Below are 25,642 nucleotides of genomic sequence, written 5' to 3' on the forward strand. Positions count from 1 at the left end.
CATACAGATCCCTTTCCTTTCTTTAGTATTTCTTTGGGATACAAGCCCAGTAGTAGCACTGCTGAATCAAAGGGTATGCACAGTTTGATAACTTTTGGGGAATAATTCCAGATTGCTCTCCAGAATGGTTGGATTCTTTCACAACTCCACCAAGAATGTATCAGTGTCCCAGTTTTCCCACAGCCCCTCCAGCATTCATCATTATTTTTTCCTGTCATCTTAACCAGTCTGACAGGTGTGTAGTGGTATCTTAATTGTAGTCTTAATTTGCATTTCTCTGATTGTAAAGTTCTTGAATTGTGAGGGTCTGGTCATCTGCTCAATTATAATCCTTCTCTGGGAGGAGATCTGTAAAATCTTTTCCTCTGTGTGCAGGTTTCTTGGGAGCTCTGAATCTCCTCTAACTCTTATCCTTCCTCAAATCAGACTGGTTTCCTTTCAGCCTGCCTGGCGTCAAAGCTCTATCCCAGAGTCGATTCTCTCAGACCCAATGCTGGCCTTCTTTTATCCTCCTAGAGAATAGGCATATGAGAACTCAATGGGGCGTGGGGAAATACTTCCACCAATGAACTTGCTCCTCTTAGAATTCCTAAGGTGTAAAAACTCCCTTTAAAGGTCTGAACCAAAGGTCTGAGCCAGAGAACTGTCAAGTCAATCTGAGTTCTCATCTTGTCATTGTCCAGACAACCTGAGTTCTCACCTTGTAATCCTAATATCTGATCAATAGTGATTTGGAACACTCTTTCATATGAGTGGAAATAGTTTCAATTTCATCGTCTGAAAACTGTCTGTTCCTATCCTTTGACCATTTATCAATTGGAGAATGGCTTGATTTTTTATAACTTAGAGTCAGTTCTCTGTATATTTTGGAAATGAGGCCTTTATCAGAACCTTTAACTGTAAAGATATTTTCTGAATTTGTTACTTTCCTTCTAATCTTGTTTGCATTAGTTTTGTTTGTACAAAAGCCTTTTAATTTGATGTAATCAAATTTTTCTATTTTGTGATCAATAATGATCTCTAGTTCTCCTTTGGTCACAAATTCCTTCCTCCTCCAAAAGGCTGAGAGGCAAATTATCCTATGTTACTCTAATTTATTTATGATCTTATTCTTTATGCTTAAATCATGGACCCATTATGATCTGTCTTGGTATATGGTGTTAAGTGTGGGTCCATATCTAATTTCTGCCATACTAATTTCCAGTTTTTCCAGCAGTTTTTGTCAAATAATGAATTCTTATCCCAAAAGTTGGGATCTTTGGGTTTGTCAAACACTAGATTGCTATAGTTGTACACTATTTTGTCCTGTGAACCTAACTTATTCCACTGATCAACTAATCTATTTCTTAGCCAATACCAAATGGTTTTGGTGATTGCTGCTTTATAATACAGTTTTAGATCAGGTACAGCTAGGCCACCTTCATTTGATTTTTTTTCTTGATCTTTTGTTCTTCCATATGAAATTTTTTGCTATTTTTTTCTAGGTCATTAAAATCGTTTCTTAGGAGTTTGATTGGTATAGCACTAAATAAATAGACTAGTTTAGGGAGTATTGTCATCTTTATTATATTCGTTCGGCCTATCCAAGAGCACTTAATGTCTTTCCAATTATTTAAATCTGACTTTATTTTTGTGGCAAGTATTTTGTAATTTTGCTCATATAATTCCTGACTTTCTTTTGGTAGATAGATAACCAAATATTTTATACTCTCGACAGTTGTTTTGAATGGAATTTCTCTTTGTATCTCTTGCTGTTGGATTTTGTTGGTGATGTATAAAAATGCTGAGGATTAATGTGGATTTATTTTGTATCCTGCAACTTTGCTAAAGTTGTGGATTATTTGTAATAACTTTTTATTAGAATCTCTGGGGTTCTCTAAGTATACCATCATATTATCTGCAAAGAGTGATAGCTTGGTTTCCTCATTACCTACTCTAATTCCTTAATCTCTTTCTCAACTCTTATTGCCGAGGCTAGCATTTCTAATACAATATTGAATAGTAATGGTGATAGTGGGCAACCTTGTTTCACTCCTGTTCTTACTGGGAAAGGTTCCAATTTATTCCCATTATATATGATGCTTACTGATAGTTTTAAATATATGCTCCTGACTATTTTAAGGAATAGTCCATTTATTCCTATACTCTCAAGTATTTTTAGTAGGAATGGATGTTGAATTTTATCAAATGCTTTTTCTGCATCTATTGAGATGATCATATGGTTTTTGTTAATTTGATTATTAATATGGTCAACTATATTAATAGTTTTCCTAATATTAAACCAGTCCTGCATTCCTGGTATAAATCCCACATGGTCATTGTGTATTATCCTGGGGATGATTTTCTGTAGTCTTTTTGCTAATATTTTATTTAAGATTTTAGCATCAATATTCATTAGGGAGATTGGTCTATAATTTTCTTTCTCAATTTTCAACCTACCTGGTTTAGGTATCAGTACCATGTCTGTGTCATAAAAGGAATTTGGTAGGACTCCTTCATTCCTTATTTTTTCAAATAGTTTATATAACATTGAGGCCAATTGTTCTTTGAATTTTTGGTAGAATTCACATGGAAATCCATCTGGTCTTGGGGATTTTTTTCTTAGGGAGTTCATTAATAGCTTGTTCTATTTCTTTTTCTGAAATGGGACTATTTAAGCAATTTACTTCCTCCTCTGTTAATCTGGGAAGACTATGTTTTTGGAGGTAGTAATCCATTTCACTTAGGTTATCAAATTTATTGGCATAAAGGTGGGCAAAATAATTCCTTATTATTATTCTAATTTCTTCTTCCTTGGTGAAAAGTTCCCCCTTTTCATTTTTAAAACTGACAATTTGATTTTCCTCTTTCCTTTTTCTGATCAGATTTACCAAAGGTTTATCTATTTTATTGGTTTTTTTCATAAAACCAACTCTTAGTTTTATTTATTAATTCAATAGTTTTTTTTTTACTTTCAATGTTATTAATTACTCCTTTTAATTTTAGAATTACAAGTTTAGTATTTGATTGGGGGTAGGGTTCTTTATTCTATGCTAATATGTAAGACTATTTTTCAAATATTGATATGATTAGAGTAAGGGTCATATCTTTTATGTGATTATATATGATGTTACCACCCTGAAAGTAGTCAAAAGTTCACTGATGGTTGTAATAGAAATGATTTCTTGTACTTCTCCCATTACTACTTCTAATTTATATCTGTTCTCATACTAATTAATGTTTTTGGCATAACCTTAAGTAATCAGAAAATATTCATTTATTATCAGTTGGGAATTAGAAGGTTTTAATGAGAAAATCTCAAAGGAAAATATAATAAAAGTCTCAAATTTTATCTTTATAAATATTTTATGTTTTTATTTCAGTGAAATGGTGATGACCATTGTTCCATAACAAACTTAAATGTCTCCAGAGCAAAACTTAACTTGCTTGTTTAATAATAATCTGGCCAATTCTGCTCCTCCCCTTTAAACTCTTAATTCCTTCTTTGTACATATATGTTGTACTTGCCTGAAGGTGGCTCCTAGATTGTTAATATAACATTCATATGTTCCTAAGATAAACCAAATAGTTGTTGTGTTTTGACAGTTTTTTTGCTAGATGTATCAATGTAACAGACAGATTACATTGGCGCTGATATTTTTTCTAGTGTCCACTTTCCTAATCTTTAATACAGAGTCTTCAAAAATATATATAAAACATATATTGCATCATTTACAAAAATATAATTAAAAGTAAGGTCAAAAGTTTATTTTTTAGAAAAATATATTGAGAACCTAGCAAAGAAATTGGTCACAGATAGCTAAATAGCAAATAACTTTCTCCTCAGAAATAATTGGTATTACAGGTGTTAATCAAATTAAAGAAACTTTATGATGTATACTTTTAAAATTTGTAAACTAATTTATGCTAATGTAAGTTAACATATGAACAAAATTTTTATAAAATATAGACCAAGTAATTTAGTACTGTGGTTTTTAAACATAATGATCTGATATATAAAATCATGAAAAAAACCATGCTAAGTATAAATAAATAAAAGTCTTGTTTAATTGAAAATTGTTTTAATTGGGAAAGCACTATAACAAATCAAACTGACCCATCTTTCAGAAGTCAGCTTAAATCTCATTACTATTATGAAAGCTTCCATATTTACCCCTCCACACCCCCATCCCCAACCCACATGCACACATGCAGGCACTCATATGTATATATATAAATACCTATATATATTTATACACACATATATATCACATATATTTCCAAATTATATGTAAAAATAATTTGTAGCATTCATTTTTAAAATTATGAGTTTTAAATTCTCTCTTTTCTTTCACACCCCATTTCCTTTGAAATACTAAACAATTAGATATAGATTACATATGTGTAATCATGCAAAACATATTTCATATTAGCCATGGTGCAAAAGAAAACACAGACCAAAAACACAAGAAATATAAAGTTTAAAATGTACAATTCTTTCTACATTCACTCCTCCATCGGTTCTTTTTCTGGAGATGTATAGCATTTTTTATAAGAAGTCCTTCAGAATTATCTAGCATCATCATATTGCTTAGACTAGCTAAGTCATTCACAATTGATCATTATACAGCAATATTGCTGTTTCTGTAAAACAGTATTTTTTAAAACTTCTGTTCACTTCTTTTTACATCAGTTCACATAAGTCTTTATAGATTTTTCTGAAATCCTTCCAATTATTTTTTCTTATAGCATGTTATATTTTATCACAATCATATACAACTTGTTCAACCATTCCCCAATTGATGGGCATCCACTCAATTTCCAATTCTTTGCCACCACTTAAAAGAGCTGCTAGAAATACTTTTGCTTATATAGGTTCTTTTCATTTGAACTCTTTGGGATATAGTCCTACTATTGGTATTGCTGGATCAAAGGTATGCAGTTTTATAGCCTTTTGGCATATTTTCAAAATTGCTCTCCAGAGTGGTTGATTCAGTTAAAAACTTCACCAGTAGTGCATTAGTGTCCTAATTTTGCCATAAACCCACTAATATTTGTCATTTCTCTTTTCTGTCATATAAGCCAATCTGACAGGGGTGAGGTGGTACTTCAGAATTGTTTTTATGTTTACACTGTAAATCAATAATGATTTACAGCATTTTAAAAAATGACTATAGATTTGATTCTTCAAATTACCTGTTCATATCATTTGACCATTTGTCAAATGGGGAATGACTAATATACTTATAGATTCTATTTCACATATATTTATATATTTATAGAATATATACTTATATTTAAGAAATGTATTTAAGAAATGAAGTCAGAGAAAGTTGCTATAAAATTTTTTGGGGAAAGTTTTCTATTTTTTTTCTAATCTTGTTTACATTGTATATGCTTGTGCAAATATTTTAATTTAATATAATCAAAATTATGCATTTTACTTTCTGTAATGTTCTCTATCTGTTGTTTAGTCATAAACTTTTCCTTTATTCACAGATCTGACTGGTAAGATATTCCATGCTTCCTTAATTTGCTTGTGGTATCACACTTTATGTCAAAAGTATGTGCCCATTTTGATCTTGCTTTGGCATATGTTAAGGCATTGATCTACCTTTTCAGTTTTTAGTTTTCCTAAATTTTTTTGTCAAATAGTGAGTTTTTGTTCCAAAAGCTTAGATCTTTAGGTTTGTTAAACATTAGATGACTATGGTCACTTACTACATTGTTCTGTATATCTACTCTATTCCACTGATATACCATTTTATTTATTATTAGCCTTTACCAGACTGTTTTGATAATTACTATTTTGTAGTAGTTTGAGATCCTCCTTCACATTGTTTATTGATTTCCTTTGCTATTCTTGACTTCTTTGTCCTGATGAATTGGGTTGTAATTTTTCCTAGCTTTATGAGATATATTTTGATAATTTGATTGTTATGGCACTAAAAAAATAAGTTAATTTAGGGAGAATTGTCATTTTTGTTATATTGACTCAGCCTGCCCATAAGCAATTATTCCTCCAATTGTTTAGATTTGGCTTTATTTGTGTGAAGTGTTTTGTAATTATGTTTATATAGTTTCCCAGATTTGTCTTCACAAGTAGATACCCAAGTATTTTATGTTGCTTCAAATGAAATTTCTCATTATATCTCTTCCTGCTGGATTTTATTGGTACCATATAGAAATGTTGATAATTTATGTAGGTTTATTTTAAAACCTAAAATTTTACTGAAGTTATTAATTATTTCAACTAATTTTTTAGCTGATTGAATCTCTAAGTGTACCATCAAATCATCTATAAGGAATGGTACTTCCACCCGCCCATTACCTATTCTAATTCCTTTAATTTCTTTTTCTTCATTAACTGCTATAGTAGTAATAGTGGGCATCCTTCACTTCTAACCGTTTAGATCTTTAGATACTTCTTATCATTTTTAAGGAAAGCTCCATTTATTCCTGTGTTTTCCAATGGTTTTTAATAGGAATAAGTATATTTTATCAAAATTCTTTTCTGTCTCTATTAAGAGAACTGAGTAATTTTTATTAATTTTGTATTGATATGGCTAATTATGCTCATAGTTTTCCTAATACTGAACCAGATCCACATTCCTGGTATCAATCTCATCTGGCCACAGAGTATAATCTTTGTGATATATTGCTATTATCCTGGATAACATTTTATTTAACATTTTTTTGCATTTATTTTCTTTAGGGAATTGGTCTATAGTTTTCTTTCTGTTTTAGCTTTTCCTGGTTTAGTTATCAACACCATATTTGTGTCATAAATAGAATCTTATACAACACTTCTTTCGTGTATTTTCCCAAATAGTTTATATAATATTGGAATTAATGTCTTTTTTTAATGTTTGAGGAGTAGCTAGGTGATTCCATGGATAAAACATCACATCTAGAGTTAGGAGAACTCAAGTTCAAATCTAGCCTCAGACACTTAGTATTTGTGTGATCATGACAAGTCACTTAATCCCAACTGCCTCCTTAAAAAAAAGGTTTGATATAACTTACTTCTGAATTGATCTGGCCCTAAAATGTTTTACTCAGGAAGCTCATTAATAGCCTAATTTCTTTTTCTCACATAGTGTTATTTAAATATTCTTTTATTTCTTTAAATCTGGAATATTTGTATTTCCATAAATAATCATCCATTAGACTTACACTGTTAGGTTTATAGACTCCTAACTGCTCTAATAATAATAAAAGCTCTTACTATCTTTACATGTAAGAATATAAATAGTTCAATCTTATTCTCTTATGATTTCTTTTTTCTGTTTGCCTTTTTTAAAGCTTCTACAAGTCAATTTTGTATTCAGCTCTGGTAAGGAATGTTTTAAAAGGTCTCTATTTTATTGAATATCCTTCCCTCCCCCAAAGCATTATACTCAGTTTTGCTGGCTAAATGGTTCTTGATTGCAATCCTAACTCCTTTGCCATCCAAAATATCATATTCCAAGTCTTTTGATATAACAGCTCCTAAATCTTCTGTTAATCCTGACTGTTGGTCCGTGATATTTAAATTCTTTCTGTTTGCTTGCAATATGTTTTCCTTGATCTGCAAGCTCCGGAATTTGGCTATAATAATTCTGGAAGTTCATTTTGGAATTTCTTTCAGGATGTGATTGGTGGAGTTTTTGGTTTCTATTTTGCTTTATGATTCTAGCCTATCAGGGCAATTTCTTGAAATATAATATCCAGGTTCTTTTTTTTTAATCATGTTTTAAGGTAGTCCAATAATTCTTAAATAATCTCCTCTCATTCTAATTTCAAGCTAATTTTTTTATCAACAAGATATTTCACATTAGATCCTTAATTTAATTTTTCCAATAAGGTATTTCCCATTTTCCTTATTTTCATCCTTGAGATTTTATTTCATAGTTTCTTAATGTCTCATAGAATCACTAGCTTCAACTTGTCCAATTCTAATTTTTAAGGAATAACTTTCTTCAGTGAGCTCTTCCATTAGGCGAATTTTCTTTTAAGGATTTATTTTCTTCAGTATTTGTGTGTGTGTGTGTGTGTGTGTGTGTGTGTGTGTGTGTGTGTGTGTGTGTGCCACCTTTACTAAGCTTTTGATTCTTTTTTCATGATTTTCTTGCATAATTTTCATTATCTTTCCAATTACTTCTCTACCTCTCATTTAATTTTCTAAACATTCCCCTTTACCATTTGTGGGTTGAGGGTTCCCAAAGCCCCTGCTGCTGAGGCCTGCTGCCAGCAGGTTCGAGCATGTGGTCTGGGTTGGATTTCCAAGTCTGACCAATCTGCTGAAAGAGACCTTTCTCACCAACCTCGTAAGTTATCTTGAACTGGAGAATTTTTTGTTGATTCAGCTACTCCAGAATTCAATTTGAGGGATTACTTTAAAATTGTTTGGAAGGGAATTGGGAAGAATTCAGATGAGTTGCCAACTTTATTTTATTAGGCTCTACACTTCTCATGAAACCTTCCTTTCTTCTGAATACTTGACAGCACTTAGTGTATTTTTCTTTGGTGGTTAATTATCTTTTAATATTTTCATTTTACTTCACCTAACTATTTGGTAAAATCTTTGAAAGCAGGTTTTATATCTTTAAATAACACATTAAGGACACAGGGCATGCATGTACATGATATACACTAAACATATTTTGATAATTTTATTTTTTCTGAAATAGTATTCTAATTTGCTATTGTTAAACTTGTACATGTTATATGAAATTATGTCTACATTAAATTTTTAATCGATAAATGTGCTGAATACCTGTTCTTTAAAGTTAAATTGTTTAGACATATATTTATTATCAGTGCCAAAAGTATTGCTTAAGTTTAAATTTAACTTTTATTATGAAATTATGAATTTAAAAATTATTCGTGCTCATTGATTTCCTTTACTAGAATTCTAGCTATAATAAGACTATCTTATTCATTTTTGTATCCCTAACAAGTACCTAGCAGAATCTTGTATAAAGTGAGACTTCAGTAAACCCCAGCTAAATAACTGGATAGCTATTCAGTGTGTTATGACACACATTTATAAAGCAGCTTTGAGGTTTACAAAGCATTTTCTCCACAACTTTGTGAGGTAAGTAGTATGAAGTATTATTGTCCTCATTTAATAGATGAGAGAATAAATGTGGAAAGGTTGTAACTTGCTTAAGGTCACCTTGTAAATGGTAGAGTTGGGACTTAAGTATATTTTCATTTTATAATTTCAGTTTGTGGTAAATGGCAGCAATATAGGTTGAGAGACAGATTAAAGATTTTCAGATTCTTCAGTGTGTGGCTTTAGTTAATTGCATTTTTACAAAACACACTAAGATCCCCAAAATAAAATGCAAAATATTGCTAAGATGGTTCTCTTTTACTTTCAAATTTGAATTATTTTTTAAAAGGACTAAAATTGACCTAGATATATTTAAAAGTACAATTATATGTTCTAACTCAAAATATGCAGAATGGAGGTAAAACGAGAATCAAATAAAATTCTGTGAAATATCACTTGCATCCTATGAATAGTTGAAAGTAATCAATTTTATTCACAAGAATGATATCTGAGTGATTTAAATTATTATTAGTAAGCATTGAAGTAGCTAGTCTAATTCTTAGATACTGAATATTGAATAAATAAAACCTTCAATGAACATTTACTAAGAAAAATGCAAAGTTTACCTTTGTTGTAGGAAGCATATTCAGACAGTCCAGTATGAATAAAACTAATGATTGCATCAGCATCATAAACTGATTAAACTGCCATGTCAGACTAAAGAGAAAAGTAGATATGAACACTGCAAGAAGAGTCAGCTTCTAAAAAAAGAAAAAAATTAAGATTATTTACATGCCTCTAGTGACAAAAAGCTTTTATACATAAGTTTCTTTCGGAAACAAGTCAATGTCTCTTTAAACTAAATAAAAGAAATTTTATTCAAATTTAAATATAAATAAATTTGAAGATCATTCAAAATTTATTCAACAGCTATAAATATTACTCTGAAAACTCCTCTAAAATTCCTAATGTGACATTCCACAGTGAAACACTCTTATACAGTGTGTCTACTGGGCAAAATCTGAAGAGCAAAAATGGATAGATTTTTGGGAGTTTTACACAAAACTTGTAGGTTTATTATTAATACTGATCAAGAATAGATTATGTTTCTGAAAATGTATATAAAAATTTGTTTTTCCACTAGAGAAAAAGAGCTCAAATTAGGAAGACTTAAATTAATACATAGTTTAAACAAAATTGGATAACTTCTAAAAAAATGTTATTAAGAACTTACTTCACAAAGAGGCTGTAAGTGTGGTTTCAGCAAATATGTAATTGCTGCTATCTGAACTGCAAAGAATGGCAGGGCCCAGTTCTCTCTCAAAGGAATGGTGAACTCTACTCTTGTGGTATCTATTCTGTACAAAACAGAAATTTCCAGAAACAGTAGTAAAAGAAGGCTCCTAAAACTTTTGCTAAAATTAAGAAATTACATGAAAGTACCCTCCAATTTAAATGGCTACAAATAGCCAGATTACAAACAGATTAGTTTTACATTTTAATTTTGTCTCATTTTGTGTTTGTTTATTATAGGAATCATTAAAGTAGTGCTACTTACATGTATCATGACTTAATTGCTTTGGCTACTGTCTTCTCTAATGCAGAATATAATCCAGTCATATTTCTCATCTTGACTGATTTTGGTCCTATAAATCCCCTAAGGAAGGTCCACTAATGTGTCGGATGCCTTTTCTAGTCTAGGAGTTCTTAATCTAGAGTCTATATACAATCCCTGGATAGATTTCAGGCAGCCAAAAAAAAATTATTTCTTTATTTTCACTAACCCTTGGCTTTCTTTGTAATTAACATGATCTTATGTGGATTAAAAATGTTATGTTGTAAAGAGGTCCAAAGGCCTCCCAAACTAACTAAAAGTCCAAGATAAAAAAGATTTAAAACCTCTTTTTAAGGCTTTTTAACATTTTTGCAGGGACAAGTGAAGAATGTGACTTATTTATCTGTTATTCATTACACAACTGGCTTACCTTATTTTCTTATTATATGTTTCATTTATATCTTTTATACCATTTCTTCCACATAAATAAATCAATGGTAATACTCCAGTCTATTTGTGCTCATCATGTATGCATTTCTCTACTAGTCATTCACAATTTTTATTCCTTTGGAGATCATGGTATTCCACAGCATCACCAGAATAAAACTATTGTTGAAAAGATGGGCTTCTGCATCATGGAGTAGTTTGTAATTACTGAAAGCATCACACTATTCCTCATAAACATACCATTGTATAATTAAGTCTGCCCAGTTCGTTGTTTATCTGTAATGTATGTCCAAGGTATGTATATGAAAATTTTTACTCAACAGACTGTTCATCAAACTCATACTTCAATTCATTCAATAAAATCTTTATCCACTTATGTTTTCCCTGTGTATATTGTCAGACCAATCCTTTTTTGTTTTGGTTTGGTTTTTTGTTATTTGTTTTTGCAGAGGCAATTGGGGTTAAATGACTTGCCCAGGGTCACACAGCTAGGAAGTATTAAGTAGACCAATTCTTTGTGAGTGGCCTAAGGAAACCTTGTAGCATTTTGAAACAATACTATCAACACAATGTCAATAGTAATCATCTGGAGCATCTGGAGGATCTGACTATCTACTCGGAATCCCTGCTCCCCTTGGGATTCCTTTATGGCATTATGACAATGCTTACCTTTGGTAAGCATTCATCATCCTCTTTTATCCCTTGCTTGATACTGAAAATCAGAAGATCCCTGAATTGGATGTCTCTGTAGTTGCATCTATCAAGAAATCTCTCATAAGTTATCATTAATAAAATTTAAATAGTTGCTCTTCATATCAACTAAAAATAATTTCATTGTTAAAAAAACATTATTCCTAATATAGCTAGAGTTCCTATTATAAAAGCACTACTACATTCATGTTAAATTAGGGTGCTTTAGATCTAGCAGTAATTCAATTCACTTGAAAAATAACCAAATATATATAATTTTGCAAATAGGTACTATTTTGTAAGACTATAGTTTTCAAAGTTTAATCTCATTAACATATTGCTTCTATGTAATGAATTATGCTTTAAAAATTATTTCAATTCAATCAAAAAAGTTTATTTAGTGAATACTATATGCTTTTTTATTAAACCTCAAAAGAATCCCATAAGGGAGGAAAGGATGGTCCTATTATATTCACTTCACAGTTGAATAAACTGAAGTACAGAAAAAGTAGACGGTTTGCCTAAGATCACATGGGAAGTTAATGACAAATTTGAAATTAAAATTTGCTTCCACTTACTCTTGATCAATGGACTCATTTGTTGTATGTGCCATGTATCATGTTAAGATATAAAGATAAAAATAAAATAAATCCTATTCTCATGAAACTTAGGAGAAACAAGTAAGTATAGTTTGTATAGTATATACAGAATAAAGGTAATTTAGAAAGAGGGTACTTGTAGCTGGGGCCTCAGGAAAGGTAGAAAGTAGTGCCTGAACTGAGTTATGCAGAAAAGAAGGAATTCTAAGTGATGGGTATGAGAAAGGAGTGAATTTCAGGAATGGAGCACAGCCTGTTTAAAGTTATAGATATAGGAGATTATAGGTGAGAAATAATTCCTGCTAGAATGACACTTTGGCTGAGCCACAGAATATGGGAGGGGAATCAATGTACATTAAAGATGGAAAGAAGGTGTTTGAGCAAAACTGTAAAAGATCAAAGAATTTTCTATTTGATCCCAGAAGTGGGGAACTACTGAAGTTTATTGAGTATGGAAGTGACATAGTCAGAATTTCCTAGTTAGGAGATTTTTTAGAATTACTTAATAGATATATCAAAAATAGCAGATTTCTTAGAATCACTTTTCTATGTGGAGAACTGATGGGAAAGAAGAAAGACAAAGCAGGGAAACCAATTAGGAAGCTACTGTAGTTATCCTGGCAGGATGTGAAAAAGACCTGAAATAAGATGGAAATAACTTGTATCCAAATTTTTTTTTTCATTTTACTAACCCAGAAAATAAGTATTCTGAAGGAAAAATAAAATTCTCATCAGAAAAATACAGAACAAACCATTATTTGTTGAAGAGAAAATAGTACATTTTTGATTATAAATAATAATAGCTAACAATTATATAGCACTTTAAAATTCATAATGGGTTTTGCAATTTTAAAACTCACAACTCCTCTAAGGTAGAAATTACAAGTATTAGTACCTTCATTTTGGAAGTCAGCAAAGTGAGATTCAAAATTTTCCCAGGGTCACAGAGTAAATAAGTGTTAGAGGCAGTATTTGAACCCAGTCTTCTTTACTCCAAGTCTAACACTCTGTCTACCATATTATGCTATTAAATATAATCTTGTTCTTACCATCCAAAAAAGGAAATATGTATGTATATATATATATATATATATATGAAGAGAGAGAGAGAGAGAGAGAGAGAGAGAGAGAGAGAGAGAGAGAGAGAGAGAGAGAAATATCAATCCAACTCACCTATTTATAACATACCAGAAAGCTGCTAAGAGCCCTGACAACCATGTTCCACTAAGAAGCCAGCTGGTTACATAAAGAGCTGTGACATACATTGCTTGGAGTCCAAATAAAGTGTAGATATAAAAATAAACAGGCTCTAAATATGTCTGTAAGACAGAAGTATAGCATCAAAAGTTTTTGGAAACTCTTATCATCATTAATTTGTTAAATAAATAGTAAATAATAGATTTTTATGTCAGGAAACCAATACTAACTCCAAAGTATTCTTTTCCCTCCAGCTCCTTTATGTATTATTTATTTATTTTTATTATAGCTTTTTATTTATAAAATATATTCATGGGTAATTTTTCAGCATTGATAATTGCAAAGCCTTTTGTTCCAATTTTTCCCCTCCTTCCCCCCATCCCCTCCCCCAGATGGCAGGTTGACCAATACATGTTAAATATATTAAAGTATAAGTTAAATACAATATATGTATACATGTCCAAACAGTTATTTTGCTGTACTAAAAGAATCGGACTTTGAAATAGTGTACAAATAGCCTGTGAATGAAATCAAAAATGCAGGTGAACAAAAATAGAGGGATTGAAATTCTATGTAGTGGTTCACACTCATTTCCCAGAGTTCTTTCACTGGGTGTAGCTGGTTCAATTCATTACTGCTCTATTGGAACTGATTTGGCTCATCTCATTTTTGGAGAGGGCCTTCTCCATCAAAACTGATCATCATATAGTATTGTTGTTGAAGTATATAATGATCTCCTGGTCCTGCTCCTGCTCATTTATGTATAATTTATTAAGCAGATATTTAATTTAGCACCTTAGAAAAAAGTGGAAATATGGAGGGGAAAAAACATTTCCCTAATCTTCCTTAATCATATTTTCCCTTTGTTCATTGTCTCCAGTTTATTCTATCTAAATCTTGTTTATACATAGACATAATTTTTATGCATAAATATATATATATATACATATATATATATAAAACATAATTTTTTTGCCTATTGTTTCCTTTACTGGTCAGTGGCTCCTTGACAACAGTTTCTGATATATTCTATCTGCTTAACAAATACTAGACTGATGTGGAAAGCATCTGAGGCATGGTTTATAATCCTGATACTACTCAAAAACCTCTTTCTTTATAAGATAATGCTTCATATCTTTGAAAATAACTGATACCCTCCAAGTCATCTTTTTTTCAGTCTAAATATCAGCTTACAGGACCTGATTTAGAGCTGGAAGGGACGTCAGAGATTACCTAGTCCAGAGATTCTTAAAATTCATGGTCATGGATTAATTTATTTATTCTTCTTTTCTTTTAAAAAAATTATTTAGTATTTCATTTTGCCCCAATTACATGCGAAAACAAATTTTAACATTTGTTTAAAAACTTAAGCTCTAAATTATCTCCCTTTTTCTGTCCCCAAACCCCCTTGTTGAAAAGGCAATTTGATATAAATTATACATGAGTAGTCATGCAAAATATTTCCATATCAGTCATGTTGTAAAAGAAAACACAGACCAAAAAAAAAAAAAGCAAAAAGTAAAACAAAAAAAACTCTCAAGAAAAATAATGACAGAAAGTATGCTTTAATCTGTATTCAGACACCATCAATATTTTCTCTGGAGATGGACAGCATTTTGTATCCTAAGTCCTTCAGAGTTGTCTTAGATCACTGTATTTCTGAGAATGACTAAGACATTCACAAATGATCATCCTATAATATTGGTATTACCTTGTACATAGTACTTTTCATTTTGCATCAGCTCATGTAAATCTTTTCAGGTTTTTCTGAGAACATCCTGAGCATCATTTCTTACAGCACAATAATATTCCTTAATAATCATATACCACGAATAGATAGGTATTCCCTCAATTTCTAATTCTTTACCATTAGAAAAGAGCTACTACAAATGTTTTTACACATAATGTCTTTTTCCTTTTTATTTCTTATCTCTTTCGGCACACAGATCTAGTAGTGCTATTGCATTGGGCATAGTTCCAAACTGTTCTAAAGAATGGATAATTCCTGACTCCACCAAAAATTGTCCATTTTCCCCATATCCCCGCCACCATTTGTAATTTTCCTTTTCTGTCTTTTTAGCCAATTTAATAGGAATGAGGTAGTACCTCAGAATTGTTTTAATTTGCATTTCTCTGATCAACAATGAGTTAGAACATTTTTCATATGATTATAAATAATGTTGATTACTTCATCTGGTAATTATTCATAACTTTTGATAATTTATCAATTGGGTAATTTTATAAATTTGACCCAGTTCTCTATGTACGAGAAATAAACCCTTTATCAGAGATATTTGCTTAAAATATTTTTCAGTTACTATTGCTAATTGTATTTCCTTCTATCCTATTCCTCCTGTTTATTCCATTTTCTTTCATCTTTCTCTCCTCAAGTATTTTGCTTCTGACTATACCCTCCCCAATATTCCCTTCCTTCTCTCACTGTCCCACCCTCCATCCCTCTTCATTTATCTCCCTTTCTTCCTTTCCTGTAGGGTAAGATAAATTTCAATTCCCAATTGAGTATATATGTCACTCCCTCTTTAAGCCAATTACAATGAGAGTAAGGTTCACTCACTCTCCCTTCCTTACCCTTTTTGTCCTCTTTCTCCTCCAGTGTAAAAGCTTTTTTTTGACTCTTTAATGTGAAAGAATTTACCCCATTCTATCTTTTTCTTTCCCTTTCTCTCAGTACATTACTCTCTCACCTCTTAATTTTATTTTTTAGGTATTATCACTTCATATTCAACTCAGACCTATATCCTCTGTCTATAAATATGCCTTCTGCCTTAATAATGAGAAAGTTCTTATGAATTAAAAGTATCATTTTCCTATGGAGGGATGTAAACAGTTTCATCTTAAGTAAGTCTCATGATTTCTCTTTCCTGTTGATATTTGTATGCCTCTCTTGAGGCTTGTATCTGAAAGACAAATGTTCTATTTAGTTGTGGTCTTTTCATCAAGAATGCTGGAATGTCCTCTATTTCACTGAATATCCAATTTTTTTCTCCTGGAGGATTAAATTCAGTTTTGCTTGGTAGGTAGATTCTTAGTTATAATCCTACCTTCTTTGCCTTCTGTATTTCAAGTCCTCTGATCCTTTAATGTATCTTATGTATCTCTAATGTATCTCTAAATCTTGTGTTATTCTATTTCTCCATGATATCTGAATTGTTTCTTTTTGGATGTTTGCAATATTTTCTTCTTGACCTGGGAGCTCTGGAATTTGGCTTATAACATTACTGGGAATTTTCATTTGGGAGCTTATCAGTGAATTCTTTCAATTTCCATTTGCCCTCTGTTCCTGATCATTTCTTGAGATGAGGTACAGAATCTTTTTTTTTATTTTTTTGGTCATGACTTTCAGCTTAATAATTTTAAATTATCTCACCTAGATCTATTTTCCAGGTCAGTTGCTCTTTCAATGAGATATTTCATATTTTTTCATATTGTTTCATTCTTTTGGTTTTGTTTTGTTTTGTTTTGTTTTTGGTTTCTCATAGTCACTAGCTTTCATTTGCTCAATTCTAATTTTTAAGGAATCATTTTCCTTAGCAAAATTTTGTACTTCTTTTTCCATCTGGCCAATTCTAGTTTTTAGAAAGTTTTTTTTTTTCCTCAGTGCATTTTTGTGCTTCTTCTATTTGGCTATTTCTGCTTTTTTTTTTTTAAGGCATTCTCTTATTGGCTTTTTTGTATCCCTTTTATCATTTGATCTAATCTATTTTAGGGTGTTATTTGCCTCTATTTTTTTTTTTTTTGGTCTTTTCTCCAAGTTGTTGACTTATTTTTCATAATTTTCTTGCATTGATTTCATTTCTCTTCCTAATTTTTCCTCCACCTGTCTTAACTGATTTTCAAAATCTTTTTGAGCTCTTTCATGGTCTGGGACCAATTCCCATTTTTCTTGGCTTTGGATATAGGAACTTTGACTTTGCTATCTTCTGAGTGTGTGTTTTGATCTTCCTTGTCACCAGAGTAGTTTTCTGTGGCCACAATGTTTTTCTGTTGTTTTCTTATGTTATTAGCCTATTTCTTGGCTTTTATCTATTTATTATAGTAGGGCTCTGCTTTCAGGTTGGAGGATAGACTGTCCCAAATTTAGGGGGATTTGTCAGCTATTTTCAGAAATACTTCTAAGGACCTATAAGTTTTCAAATCTTCCAAGGTAGGTCAGTCTAAGAAGAGATGTGTTTACTACATTCTGGTCTGTGAGTGATCACAAGCATTCTTTTCTTCCATGGAACTCTAAGGAGTGTCTCTGCTCCACTGTGGCCACAGGCTCTGGTATCCTAGTGCTCCTCCTCACTCTGGGACTGCCATCCAGGACTGCAACCCAGATCCAAGTTTGAGCTAAAGCCTCAGTGTTCTGCCTCAGTAATCAGAAGATTACTCCTGTAATCTTCTTCTGACCAGCTCATCACCCCCCCACCCCACCATCTATGGGTTGAGAACTGGAAGCAAGTGCTTCCATTACTGATTCAGCTTCTCCAAGACCTGCTCCTGGTTTGCCAAGACTGGGTTTATGTTGACACAGCTTGTGCTGGACTATATCCCACTTTCATCCAGGTGTAACAGACCTGTTCTATTGACTTTCTAAGTTATCTTTGGCTGAAAGGTTATTTTATCACATGGGTTCTGCTACTCCAGGAATTGTTTTATGGCATTATTTAAAGATATTCAGAGGGGTTTTGAAAAAAGCTCAGGCAAGTTCCTGACTTTCCCCCCCCCTATCTTGTTTCTACTCTCTCCAAAGTGTTGTGAACCTATTTTTTTGCTTTGTGTTCAAGAAAGTGCTAGCAATGCTTCCTCCTCCCAAGAAAGGGCAAAGAACAACCCAATGAGTTTCTCTGTATTATTCTGTAGTTCAAATAATTTTGCTTGAACTTAGCCTATTCTCCTGAGAATAGCACATTACTGTTGTTTTTTTTAATGACTTCTTTCTTTCTTTCTTTTTTTTTTTTCTGTGAGGCAAATGGGGTTTAAATGATTTGCCTAGGATCACATAGCCAGGACATGTTAAGTGTCTGTGGCCAGATTTGAACTCAGGTCCTCCTGATTTCAATGCTCTATCCACTGTGCCATCTAGTTGCCCCATCACTGTTGTTTTAAAAAGAAATTGTCTCTATTCTTATAAATTAAGGTTCCTAAGTTCTGACATTGATATAAATAGGAGTTGCTTTCCCTTTGAAGTAAATTAGAAATACTAGCTTTTAAAGGGAAATCCTTTAAACTATTTATTTATATTGTTGCATGCTTTATATTTGTGTATGTATAAATATTAAAATGCATTATAACATGTAAGGGCCCTTTAAATGGGCGGACCCAGTGCATTGAGAGATTGAGGCCCAGAAGTAATTTCTGTGGATATTAGGACTGCCTTGTAGGTGGGATCTTGGCCACATTGAGATAGCTTCGTAATGGGTGACTCTCTCGCTGATTGGCTGTGTGTGTGACTTCACAGGCCCTTTATAAGCCCACTGCAGACAGCAGTCGCTCTCTTTAACCTGGCGCTCTTCACCCTGGCTCCCTAGCCTGGGTGGCCAAGCCAAGATGGGTAGCCAAAAGAAGTAAGGAGTTTGGTAGTGAACACATGGGTTTTCTGACCAGATGTTCACTAGGGAACCAACAAGTCAGGGCATCAGTCAGGGCATTATGTGAGTAGGTATAATAAAGGCTTTTAAGATTACACGTGGCTGTTCTTGAGCACGCTACCGGTTATTAAGCTATAGATTCAAGAGATTGTGGCCAGAGACCTTTGAAGGCCTCAGAGGAGGTGAGCCGGGTAGAGTTCACACTGCAAAGGTCAGTGGTCAAAGGTACTCTGTTGGGCCTAGGACAGACTAGTAATTGTAACTGCCAGGAGGGCATGTTACAATAACATATTAACAAAAAGCAAAGACCATAATGCAAGTTTAAAAATGTGTATTTTAAAAGCAAATTTGTAGACATCTGATGCAGATTTGAAGAACCAAAATAGAAGCAGCTACAATTCAAAACAGTAAATTGTCACTTTCATGTGGTGATATTAATTAAATGACACAAAAGAAACCCAAAGTGTACCTGTATAGGTAGAACTCGATATAAAATACTGAGAAAAACCTCCTGGTAAATATTCATTCGTTCAAGGATGTTAATTGTCCTCATTGATTCGGTTTTATTATCATATATCAATCCATGGAAACCTAAAATTAATATTTTAAAATTAGAAAAATTAATATTTTAATTGCAATCATTCTTAAAAATATGGATTTAAATGACATGATTTTCCAAAATTATATCAAGAAACTCTCTGTTATCAAAATCATTTACTTTCTTTTTTTTTTTTTTTTTTTCTCCTGAGGCTGGGGTTAAGTGACTTGTCCAGGATCACACAGCTAGGAAGTGTTAAGTGTCTGAGACCAGATTTGAACTTGGGGTCCTCCTGAATTCAAGGCTGGTGCTCTATCCACTGCGCCACTTAGCTGCCCCAAATCATTTACTTTCATGCACAACAAGCACGCTTCTCAAAATTTCAAAGTAGAAACAGACTGGTATAATAGAAAGAACACAGATTATGAATAACATCTGGCTTTCAGTCACTTCTGCTGGTTAGTAGACATGTAACCTGGGAATATAGATTAATATTACTTAATATTACTAAGTCTTTAGTTTTCTCATCTATTAAAAAAACATACAAGGTTAGCTTGTCTCATGGTTTGTTATGAAGATTAAATGAGATAATCTTTGTGAAAGTGCTTTGAAAACTGTCAAGTCCTTTGGAAATATGAAGGATTTATTAGGTTAATATTTAGGCACTGAAGCCTCTGAAAATATAGAATGGATTCTTGCAACTACAATTGAGGGGATTTATACAATAGTATGGTAAATAGGATATAAATCCCCAGGACCTTCTTCTTCCTTACTCAATGAGTTCAGGTCCACAGGTAGGCTCGTAGTATCCTATCCATTTCTTGCCCTAAGGGATGTCAGGGATGCAGATATCCCCACAAGTAAGCCAGTTTCTCAATCTATTCCATTCCTATGACCTACTGATCAAAATCAGAGATGGTCATATCCTTGATCTTGCTTTCATCAACAAGAATTTCATTTCCATATTACAGAATTCTGAAAATTCCTTTATTTAATAGTATTTTATCATTTCATCTTTCTCTATATCTTATGACCTTCAAAATCTGCACTTCATTTTCATCAAGATCTTCATTATCAACAATTCTCAGTTTTTTCCTATGCTGTCAACTCTGTACTTGCTATACTCTCCTCCCCCATCTTGGGAATCTGTTGGTAAACCCATTCTATACCAACTCTCACACTTACCCAATCCACTGCTAAATCTTGTCATTTCTACCTTTACAATATCTCTCTTACGTAATCTCTTCTCCTTACTCATACAGCTACAACACCTCTTATCTGGTCTACTACAAGACTTCCTTCATTCAGACGTCAAAGTGATTTTTTTCTAAAACACACATCTGACCAGGTCACTTCCTTGCTCAATGAGCTACAGTGGATCTTTATCACATCCAGGATAAAATATAATGCCTTGTGATTGGTATTAAAAGCTCTCTTTAAGATAGTCACAGTGGTGCATTATTGATGCATCTGTGAATCAATAAGACCACTTTGGAAAACAATTTGGAATTTTAAATAAAATAACTGTTAAACCCTTTGACTAAGAAATTCCACTATTAGATTTATCCCAAGCATAGGGGCTACTAGGCCTCCAAGGGGACCACTAATAAGAAGAAAGTCCCCACATGAAGTAAATATTTATATAGCAGCCCTTTTTATGATAGAAAATAACTGAAAACAATGTTGTCTATCAACTGGGGAATAGCTATACAATTGTGATACATGAATATAGAATTGATTATTATTGTGCTGTAAAAAATAACAAACATAATGATTATAGAGAAACTTGTAAAGATTTATATGAACTGATGCTGAGTGAAGTAGGCAGAAATAAAAAAAGAATATACATGATTATCCTATAAATGGAAAGAACAATCATATACACACGAAAAGTGAACATTCAAAAGTGAACGATGCAAAATTACAAAGAACAAGTATGGCTCCAAAGAAGAGATATGAGAAGATACTACTCCTATTCCATCCCTATGCCAAGGTGAGAGCTCCACAATAATTTTGGTAAGTATTCATCTCCCTGTTTTTTTGTTTCACTTAATACTGGTACCAGGGATCAGTGAAATGGTCTCTGATCTCAAGGAATTGATATACTATCATAGAAATAAAAGATATATGGGCATCGCAAATATATTCCATGAGCATCTCAAATTAAGCATTTTGAAAATGCCACTCATCATTTTCTTCCCAAAGTCACCCCTGTTCCTAGCTTTGCTATTACCTTTAAGGATACCAACATTTTTCCAGTCAGGTAGGAATGCATATTAAAGTTAACCTATATCCTTCCTGTCTCTCCCCTTCCACAACAATTCCCAAATCTTGTCAGTTCTACATCTGCAACACCTTTCATATTCCCATACAATTTCCATCTGCATTCTCACTATGAATACCCTAGTCAAGCCCTTAGCATGTTTCACTTAGCCCATTATGCTACCCATCTAAGCAGTTCTTTCTTCTTCTCTTCTCTCCCCTTTTTAATCTATCCCCTAACAGTTTTCAAATTAATATTCCTAAAATATAGGTCTGGCCACAACTCTACCCTCTTCAAGAAACTTCAGAGACTTCCTTTTGTCTGTGGGATAAAAGAGAAACTCCTTTATTTAGTATTTTAAAGTCCTTTTACAATCTATTCTTCATCTATTTTTCTTGACTTGTTTTACACTACTTTCCCTCATATCATTTCTACTCCAGATAAGCCTAATCCTCTCTCCACATTTTCGTTATGGAAACCTTCACTCCCTTTGAGATTCAAGAGCCATCTCCTTCAAGAAGCTTTTCCCGATTTTTCTACTTCATCTATCTACTTCTCTCCTACTGTCCTAATGAACTTATGTTGCAGAGTTTGCATTTTGGGGCAGCCAGGAGACACAGTGCATAGAGCACTGAATCTGGAGATCCAACCTCAGACTGCTGCTAGCTGTGTAATCTTGGTTAAATCATTTAACTTCTATTTCCCTCAATTTCCTTATCTGTAAAATGAGGATTAAAAACTTACCTCATACTTACCTCATAAGGTTGTTGTGAGATTCAAGTGAGTTAATATTTTTAAAGAGAACAGTTCTGGGCACATGATAGGTGATATATAAACGTTAATTAGTATTGCTGTTGTATTTACTTATTTGTGTACATGCTGTTTGTCCCTAGTAAAATGTAAGCCACCTCCTTTAAGAGACCCTTCCTGATTCCTTGAATAGAATGTATGCTTTTTGAGGGCAGGAACCATTTCATTTTTCTCTCTGCATCCCCCATGCTTAGCACAATATCTGCCTAAAACATCCTTAATGTATTCTGTTGAATAGAGAAATAAAGAAGGTACATGACAAGAGTTCTATGATATATCCGTTCAGAGTGAGAAGGACATGGATGATAATCCAGCAAGGGAAACTTCAAAGTATGGTCCCACATGTAAAAAGAGAATCACTATAGAACAGTGTCACAAAAAAAGTGAGATGGATGAAGTGTCCAGAGGGAGATGATGGTCAACAATGTCAAACACTGACTACACACAGGTTAAAAAAGATGAGGACTCAGAAATGTCCCCTGGATTTAGCAACAAACAACTCAATGATAACTCCAGAGAGAGCAGTTTCATTCAATTGTTGACAGGGGGCTGGGAGTAGGAAGGAATGAATTAGAGGTGAAAAAACCTGAAACAATAAGTGTAGGGTTTTTTTTTCCTAGAAGTTTAGCAATTAAACAGAAGATATGGGAGTCAGTGTATAAAGAGTTTGAAAATTAAGGAGAGAGGATTATTATAGGGGTAGGCTCCTAGAAGAAACAGAAGAGCAAAGAGATAAATAAGGGGTTGGAGTTGATAAGGAGGGTCACTTCATCTTCCATTAGAACCTAGTAGTACTTGCTCTTAAGGAAATTACATTCATATTTATAGAGGAAATATTAATGGTAATTCAGTATTCAGCTAGTATATAAAATTTAAGTCAAATTCAAATTTAATAAATATTTACTGTGTATATCTCATATACATAAAAAGATCTCATATTTATCATGCCACCAATTAAGATTATACAGGAGCTAATAAATGTAAGTGTCTTAGTATCCTCTGTTTCTTTTTCTGTTGTCTGCAAAAGCATTAGTGACTATACAAATAATTTTTTTTCTTTTTTATTGCTTACCAACTACGACTTTAAAACCCATGAACTGCTGAGAAGCTTCTCCATACCAAACTGGAAGCTTCTCTGTATAACTGCTGTATATCTTTAGATAGTGAGTATTATCTGTTGTCAGTTTCATACTCAAAGCCTCAGAGAGCATGTACATTACTCTGAGCAAATATGTATGTATACAGTGGGAGAATATCTTTTGGTTGACTTCAGTATGATATAAAAATATGACTTGTGCATGGGTAACAGAGGAAATAAAAAAGATAGTAGAAGGGTGATTTAAAAAGGTAAGAGAAATAAAGGATGATATATATATATATATATATATATATATATATATATATATATAAGCATATATATGTACACATTTGTGATTAAAGAATATATTTCTAGACACAGATAAAATTGACTATATATGACCAAGTGATTCATAATGTATTTATCTTAGCATTTTCTTAATATAGCAGAATAATGAAATGTTATTACTATAACTTTATTTTGTTCTATTTTCTTATGCTAGTTGCTTTTAAACTGAATATTTTTTTTATTTCCCTTCAATGAATGTTCTTTAAGCAGACCAGCATGAGAATTAAGAAGCAGAACAGGCCCACCAGCCTACATAAATGTTCAAGGAATCCTTAAGGGACAAGAGTTGGTACATGCCAGGCAAGACAAGCCATTGGTGCCAGTTCCATAGCTAATACTCCTTATACCCCAATGGATAGAGTAAAGGCTGGAAATAGTGTTTTCCTCAGACAACCAGCCTTGTCTCTAGCTTGGCAATTCCTGTAGAAAAGAGACCTATTTTCCTTATTACCTCCATCACTAGACACTGATGAGCAGATAAACCCAAGAAACCTAGGAATGAGGGTCTTACCTCCTCCCCAATTCCCATCCTATCATCTCCCAAAACAAGCCTGACAGAAATGAAGTCTGGCATTGCTTCTGCAGGTTCTGAAGTCTTATCCTTCACCTCCCATATCCACTATTCCCCCATCGCCTCCAGCAATCACAGCTACTGGAGATCCAGAAAAGAAAGTTATTGATGACAAAGCCTTTAGTAGTCAGATAGCTCAAAATCAGAAACAGATATTATTTTATTAACAGAAATAATATTTTAAAAGATGTATTACCATTTTATACTGCCCCCTAAGAACCATGGGATATTTTTTCATTTGACTTAAATGTCCTATATGTGTCATTCCACCCCATTAAATTGTGAGTTCCTGAACAGTAGGTCCTGTCTCTGATTTTTAATTTGTATATTCAGTGCTGTGTATAAAAGGCATTTAATAAATACTTTTAAATTCAACTCTTCATTCAAAATCCAGAAAATTCAAAAAGAGTAGTTGTGTAGGTGTGTATGTAAGGGAAGTGAGTGCAAATGTATAACAAAATATTTTAAAAGCAGTGTTTAAATGGTCACAATAAAGACTTCTTTCGTGACCAAGGCAGCTATATAAATTTGTAGAGTGATTTGTTTTATTTTTTTTTAAGGGGGAGAGGGTGTCTACCCTTATGATTTCATCAGTCTAAGGAAATTTCAGGTGAGAAAATTCCTTTTATTAATATGGAGGAGCCACTGTTCTGCAATTTATTTAGCCAAATAGTTGCCCAAGTCACTAAAGTTAAATGATCTGCCTAACATCACACAATTAGCCTGACTTGAAGAAAGGTCTGTTATCCTGATTCAAGGCTGGCTTTTTCAACTATTATAGCACTCTCCTTATGAATCTGAAATAATCTTTAAAATAACTTCCATCTACTTCTCAAATAATAATCATAACTTCATTTTAAAAAATACAATATTGATTAAAATATTATCTTCAAATGAGTTATACCTACAATAACCCCACAGAATAATAGGAAAAAC

At 32.7% G+C, this 25,642-nt stretch overlaps 1 protein-coding gene across 1 annotated transcript in view; it reads right to left on the bottom strand.

Annotated features, from left to right (window-relative positions):
- Positions 1-25,642, bottom strand: part of DPY19L3 (dpy-19 like C-mannosyltransferase 3) — a 100,693-nt gene that overhangs the window by 41,068 nt on the left and 33,983 nt on the right. Inside the window, exons 5-8 of the mRNA XM_074293247.1 lie at positions 19,568-19,689; positions 13,484-13,629; positions 10,254-10,377; positions 9,646-9,780 (exon numbers count right to left, since the gene is read on the bottom strand). Of these exons, the coding sequence (XP_074149348.1) occupies positions 9,646-9,780; positions 10,254-10,377; positions 13,484-13,629; positions 19,568-19,689 (527 nt within the window). The remainder of the gene's footprint in view (positions 1-9,645; positions 9,781-10,253; positions 10,378-13,483; positions 13,630-19,567; positions 19,690-25,642) is intronic.

This window comes from Sminthopsis crassicaudata, chromosome 2, assembly GCF_048593235.1.
Source record: "Sminthopsis crassicaudata isolate SCR6 chromosome 2, ASM4859323v1, whole genome shotgun sequence".
Classification (NCBI taxonomy): Eukaryota; Metazoa; Chordata; class Mammalia; order Dasyuromorphia; family Dasyuridae; genus Sminthopsis; species Sminthopsis crassicaudata.